Source organism: Callorhinus ursinus, unplaced genomic scaffold, assembly GCF_003265705.2.
Source record: "Callorhinus ursinus isolate GAN/ISIS: 27379988/994484 unplaced genomic scaffold, GSC_fseal_2.0 scaffold18, whole genome shotgun sequence".
NCBI lineage: Eukaryota > Metazoa > Chordata > Mammalia > Carnivora > Otariidae > Callorhinus > Callorhinus ursinus.
In genome coordinates this window covers 4680934-4687180 of record NW_027397080.1, presented here as the reverse complement: position 1 = coordinate 4687180, position 6247 = coordinate 4680934, and the positions used below count along the sequence as shown (strand labels likewise).

General features: G+C 59.9%; 1 protein-coding gene across 2 annotated transcripts; it reads right to left on the bottom strand.

Moving 5' to 3' along the window:
- Window positions 1-375: 375 nt before the first annotated feature.
- EDN2 (endothelin 2) lies at window positions 376-5927 on the bottom strand. Of its 2 annotated transcripts, XM_025857047.2 has the most exons (5): window positions 5800-5927; window positions 5286-5445; window positions 3662-3784; window positions 2617-2715; window positions 376-1023 (listed from the first exon to the last, which is right to left on the bottom strand). In XM_025857047.2, exons 1-5 carry the CDS (start codon window positions 5861-5863, stop codon window positions 930-932), a joined length of 540 nt encoding a protein of 179 aa, XP_025712832.1. In that variant the 5' UTR covers window positions 5864-5927; the 3' UTR covers window positions 376-929. The 2 variants fall into 2 exon arrangements, with proteins under 2 accessions (XP_025712832.1, XP_025712833.1); XM_025857048.2 differs by lacking the exon at window positions 2617-2715.
- Between the last annotated feature and the right edge of the window lie 320 nt (window positions 5928-6247).

Below are 6247 nucleotides of genomic sequence, written 5' to 3'. Positions count from 1 at the left end.
GCGACGGCTGCTGGAGCAGAAGAGGGTCTTGACTCCTTCCAAACATGCTCTTGGGAAAGGCCTGGCCATAGGTGACTGGCCCGATGGGAACACAGGTCCTGGAATGCTGGATGTCAAAACTGCCAACAGCTGCCCAGGCACATGGTAGGCAAAAGCCTAGAGAGGCTGAGTTAGCAGCTAGAGGTGCCCAGCAAGGGCACGGAGAGTGGAACCCAGGGCTCTGGCCACCTGCCCCAGACCCTTTCTCTCTCTTTTCTGTGTCCCCCTAACCTCTGAGCAGCCCCTTCCTGAGAGGTGCCGCCCACCTCTGCTTCAGCCAAGACAAAATGCCAGAGTACCGTTTCATCGTTTATTACAAACACAAGTTCGCAGGTAAATAATTGAGTTTAAAAAAATACATTAAAATAAATAATCGGAAGTCTCAAAGTTCTGAGAGCAAATAAGTTATATACAGACGGATGAAGCAGAGCAGGCCGTTCTCACCAGGAGTGTCCCGAGGACATGGGGGTGGGAGGACTCTGGGGAGGGAGAGCTCGAGGGGACGGACACGGGCCACCCAGGACACCAGCCCTGTCCAGCCTCCAGGGCTGGCTTCGGTCTGAGCGTCCACTACTGCTCGTTGATCCTGGTTTGTAGCCAACAGACAGGAAACCTCTCAGGACGTGGCCTCCAGGTCAGCACGCTCCTCATGCGGTTCCTTCCAGCGGGGCGGTGGGGCCAGGGCTGGTGGGGGAGGCCGCTCTGCAGCTGAGGGGCTGAAGACTTTCCTGGGCAGGCGGAGGGCGTGAGCTGCCTTGGGGGAAGCTCCCTCACCCGCGCAAGGAGGCCAGAGCTTGTGCCACCCCACCAGGTGGGGTCCCTGGCGCTGGGCTGCCCCTCTCCTCGCGGCTCCACACAGGCTCCTTCCCAGCATTCCTTGGCAACCAACGCTATCTCTTCCTCTGCCTGGGGTGTGTGGGTCTCAGCTCCCTCACTGAATCCTGGTGTCGCCTAGCAAAGCGGATCTTGGCGGCAGAAATGTCCCTGGAATTGAGAAAGGTCCCTTTAGCATCTCGGAAGATATGGGCTGCCCAAGAGTTCCCCAGGACAGGCAGCAGTGACAGGACCTGGCCCCCTTAATCACAGGTGCCCCGGGGTCGGAGGGCAGCCACAGCTTACTCTGGAAACAAAGTCTGCACATCAGGGACAGGCCAGACCAGGCCTAGAAGCTCCTCGGCCCACAGGGACTTTGAGGAAGCTGATGTTCAATGTCAAAGGCTGCCGGAATGACTGGAGGGCCAAGAACAGTGTACCTCCTGTGACTTGCCTTCCCACTTCCACACCTTTGCTCCTGCCATTCCTTCTAGGCTCTTCACCTCCCCTTCACCCAAATTCCATTGACCAAAATTCCCATTCTTCAATGTCCAGATCAAGGTGGCTCAACCCAGACAAATATGGGTCCTAGCTGCCCTTTGAACCAGGACGAGACCCTGGCAGGGACTCTGGCGTCTTCCAAGTGGTCTTGTCCTGGCTCCAAGGGTTCTAGCCTGGAGCTGGGAGCCTGGCTGCAGTTCCCAGCTACGGGAACTGAGGCAAGTGTGGCAACCTCTCCAAGCCCCTTCCTCAGTCTGTAGAATAAACACAGGCCTAGCCGGTGTGAGGATGAGTATGGGTTGGCAAAGCAACTCTTCACCTACTACGAGGTGCCGTGCACTTGCAAAGTCTGAATCTTGATTTTTTTCATCCTCGGGAAGTTCCTAAGTATCTGCTGGGTCTTCCCTATCCCTTCCCCATTCTGCTCTGTCTCCTATGTTTCAGCCTCTCCACAAAAATGGGAGCCCCCAGGGGGGCCACGCTGGGCCCCAGCACTGGCCAGCTCCGAGGAGCCTCAGGGACAGAGGTCTGAATGGTTAACACCCCTCCAGAGCTCCCACTGGGTGCCAGGCCCTGCCTGAGGACCTCCACCTACATCAACACATCCAACCTCACACTGACCCCTAGAGATGGCTTGCAATGGCGTCCCTGGTTCAAAATGGGAACTGGAAGCACAGAGAAGTGAAGTGATAAGCCCAAGACCACAAAGGCTTGTTTGTGGCAGAGTTGGGGTTCACTTTGGCCAGTCCTGGCTCAGAAGCTGCCTCTTTAGCCACTTGGCTGCACAGCCAGATGTGGGGGCTCTATTCTCAAGTCAGTTTGGTTGGACAGACATTCATGGGCACATCCCGAGGGCCAAGCCTCAAGCTGAGCCATGCTGAGGCTGCCAGGAAGGGGATCTGGTCTGGGATGGAGAGGAGGGGGCAGGCTAGATCGCTGACCACTCTGGACCTAGCACGTAGGAGATGCTCACCACCTGAATGAACACCTGAGGGCCTTCCACAGTCACAATCCCTCAGCCCCCACCTAAGAAAGTCAACCTCTGGGCCTGGTGGGGACAGAGAGCACAGCAGCTAAGACCCCCAGCTCTGGAGCCTGCCAGATGCCTGCCACGGACTCCTGGGACCTTGGGCAAGTGCTTTTACCCCTCTGAGCCTCAGTTCCCTTGGCTGCCTGGTAAGGACCCAGTCCTGCCTTCTATGGAGAATGAGGGCAACGTGCAAGGCATACAGGAGGTTCTTGGCCAGTGCAGGCACCCCTTACCTCAGCTGTTGGAGGAGCTCCCCTGCAGACATCCATGTCCAGCCAGCCTGGACCATGTTGGCGGGGGACCCGGTGCCTGGGACTACCACAGCTTCAGCCCTGAATGAACAGTATTAGGACCCGAGTGAGGGGCTGTCCAGGGCCCTGAGAACATGTGGCTGTGGGCCCAGTGGCCACCGCCCCCCCAAGCAGATCCATTTCCACCCCTGTGCACCTGGCATCCTTCCTTTCCCAGGCGGGGTGGGGGGTGAGGAAAACTGAGCTGCCGGGAATGCGTTCTTAGCCTCAGAAAGAGGCAGCTGGGTGCCTAGCCTTCCCAGAATCCAGCCACCTGCAGGTGCGCACAGTCCTTTGCAGGAGAAACTGAGGCAGGGGTGGAGCCACAGCTTGAGTCTCAGAAGAGTTTCTCATAAATCGTCATAGGAAAGGCAGGTTTGGGACTGTGAAGCCAGTTTCTACTTTCCCCAAATGCTCCAAGTGGATGAGTGAAGGAACAAAGTCTCCCACTCCTTTTACAGGTGGGAAAACTGAGGCCCAGAGAGTTAAGAGACTTGGCAGAGCTCCCCACCCACTGCCCTCCAACCCCCAGCAACTCTGTGACAACCTTGGGATAGTGCCACAGCCTCCCAAGTCTAGATGTTACTTCTCCACCCAGAAAGCTCCAAAGCCCTCCGCATCACAGCCCAGAAGCCAAAGCCCAGTGCCCTTGGGCAGACAGACTGAGGCTGAAGACCCAGCTCTCCTGACTAGCTATGCAGCCTGAGAGGACAGGTCCTGTCCCCTCTTTGCCTGAGCTGCTTCTGCTGTCACTTGGGGAGAGTCCCTCCTGCCCAGGAGTGAGGCTGGGATGCTCTCAGAAGCCCCCAGAGCTGGGCAGTGGGAGGGACTCGGGGTGACTGGTTTACCACAGAAAGGGACACTGCCCAGAGGCCCCAGGCAGCCTACGGGCTCCCAGGACCCTGCTCCTCCACCATTAGCCACTCTGCTCTGCTGGTCTTCCAGGTACCCTGCGCCCCCGACCCCTGCAGGCTGGGTGCCCACTTACCAGGGTCTTTGATGGCAGAAGGTGGCACAGGCGGGGTCCCCACCACTGGAGCATTCACAGCGCTTTGGCAGGGAGCGGCGCCGGCGTCTTGGCGGGTTTCCCAGGCCGTAAGGAGCTGTCTGTCTGTGGGCAGGCAGCCAGCAAGGTAGCAGAGTACGGTGGAGAGATAGGAGGGGAGAAGGAAAGGGAGAGAGGGTTAGATAAACTCCGACCACTGGCAAGCAGAGACTGCCACAGCGCATGCTGGGACAGCCACCCACGCCAGCAGGGTGCAAGCAAAACGTTACCAGCCCCTGGCCTCATGAAGCCCCAGCACAGGCCCCCCCCTGGTGGCCAGGTGGTCCTGGACAAGGTCCGTCCCCTTTCTGGGCCTCTGCTTGCTCCCGCAGCCCTGGTCCTGCTCAGTAAGCCTCCCAGCATGGAGAGGAGGGGCTGAAACAGTGCTCCCTCCCTAAGTCGGGAAGTGGGGCGTCCTCCCAGCCCCTCCCCTCTCTCCCAGCCAGGAACTTGAGCCGATGGAGAGGGCCAGGCTGGTCCCCCTGGAGGAGGGGAGGAAATGCCATCTCACAGAAGTAAACATACAGGCTCACAGCTAAGCTGCCCTCACCTGGTCACCCCTTGACTGGAGGGGCGATAAATGTGTCTTAGAGCTCTGACTTAAAACTGGTGTGCGTAAGTACTCGCGTGTGTGTGTGTGTGTGTGTGTGTGTGTGTGTGTGTGTGATCAGGGAGGATTGATTTCAGATGCAAAGTCTGGCCAAGGCAGGCTGGGGGCAGGGCAAGGGCCCTGTGGCTGGTTGGACCAGCACCTTTGGGTGCCAGAGCTAATTTTAGACAATGTGGTTGAAGTTATACTGACTCCAGGTAGACCCAGCACGCAGGGACTGGCAGGGTTCCCGCCCTGAGCGAGTGTTTGGATGCGGATTAGCTCCACACACGCTTACGTGCAGGGCTTCTCTTGCCTTTTGCAATTTGGGGAAGGGAAAAAAAAACCCACAAACACACAGAGAAACTTCAACTCGAAGTATGCAGTGGCCCGGAGGCAGTGCGGGTGCAGACAGAAACAGACAGCACGGGGCTCCCACCCTAGCGCTGCGGGATGACACAGGCCAGGTTTCTCATCCTGTCACTGGGGACAGCAGCAGCGCCTGCCTCATGGGGAGGACGGGGGATTCGCGAGCTGATAATATACGAGCAGTGCTTGGCCCGGAGCCTGGCCCCGTCAAGGCATGGGTGCTGTCGTTAATCGTCTTATTCTTGGAAGATCGTGCAGCGGCAGCATGGCAGAATGCACGTGAGCTTTGGCAGACATGGGCCTAGGATGGAGCCTCCACCTACCACTTACTGCTTCCTGTGTAATCCTGGGGCAGGCACCCGACCTCTCTGAGCCTCAGTGCCCTGATCTGGAAAATGGGGCCAAGAGCAGGCTGTTGTGAGAATTCTTCTGAGCTAGCGCGGCATTGCTTAGGCAGCCCCCACGTGGGAGTTGGAACAATAACCAGTAACTCTTCATGTTAGCGCAGCGATCCTGTCTGGAGGCCCAGGGAGCGCTGTACTCCGCGAGACATTCCCCATCCCCTGCCCCGCTTCCAGCAGCCCTGCCTGGATCCCCGCAGTCGCTCACCCGGGAGTGTTCACCCAGATGATGTCCAGGTGGCAGAAGTAGACGCATTCCTTGTCGAGCCAGGAGCTGCAGGAGCAACGTCGAGGCCGCAGGTGGGGGCCTCGGGCCCGGGGTGAGGGCGCCGGATGCTCTGGGGCCGCCGCAGTCACCTGGCCCTTGCCTGCGTGCACAAGGAGAGAGAGGTGGAGAGCTCGGTCAGGGTGCCTGGCACAGCTGGGCTAGGGGACCTGCCGGGCTCCTCCTCTTGCATAATCGAGGAAGTTGGCATTCTCATTGCTCAGGAGCTGCAGGTCAGCCCGGGGAAGCCCCAGCGGCCCCGGTGGGAAGGGCCGGCGCTGCCCAGTGCCTGCAGCACCGCTGTCCCTGCAGAGCTCCCTGAAGCTACCAGGGCTGCGGGGCTCCCACCCCTGAGGGCCCCCAGCTGACTGGCGAGTACCCCCAGGGGGAGGGAGACACCTATGAGCAGACCCGGCCGGGGGCGCCTGCCGTAGCAGGTGAGGCTGGGGCGGCTCACCTTCATGCAGAGCCAGGAGCAGGGCCAGCACGACGGAGCACCAGGCCGTGGGCACGGCGACCATAGTGGCGGCGGAGCACAGGGGCTGGACTAGGGGAGGGAGCGCGCCTGTTGCCAGCGTCCTCCTGCCAAGCCGAGCCGATAGCTCATTGCCTCAGTGCCCTGGCTGCTTCTTATAACACCAGTCACGGCCCCGCCCCTGCCCATCCAGCCCTGCCCCGCTGCACAGGAGAGCGATGACACCGCCTCCACCCGGGTGCGCCGCTTGCCCCAGCCTCCTCCGCGGTGGGGGAAACAGGGGAGGGTGGAGGCGGGAGGGAAGGCCCCCCGCTCGTCCCTCTGTGCCTGGAGCACCTCCTGGAGTACTGCAGCTTCCCTGCAGTCGCCAGGGACCCCTCCTGGTTCTGCTGGGCTGCCTCAAGTCATCCCCAATGTGCCCTGACCCCCT

Coding starts and splice junctions, on each gene's coding strand:
- EDN2 (XM_025857047.2), bottom strand. CDS start 5,863: ATGGTCGCCGTGCCCACGGCCTGGTGCTCCGTCGTGCTGGCCCTGCTC. Junction 5,446..5,799: donor GCTCCTGGCTCTGCATGAAG/GTGAGCCGCCCC, acceptor TTGTGCACGCAG/GCAAGGGCCAGGTGACTGCG. Junction 2,716..3,661: donor TTCTGCCATCAAAGACCCTG/GTAAGTGGGCAC, acceptor CTGTTCATTCAG/GGCTGAAGCTGTGGTAGTCC.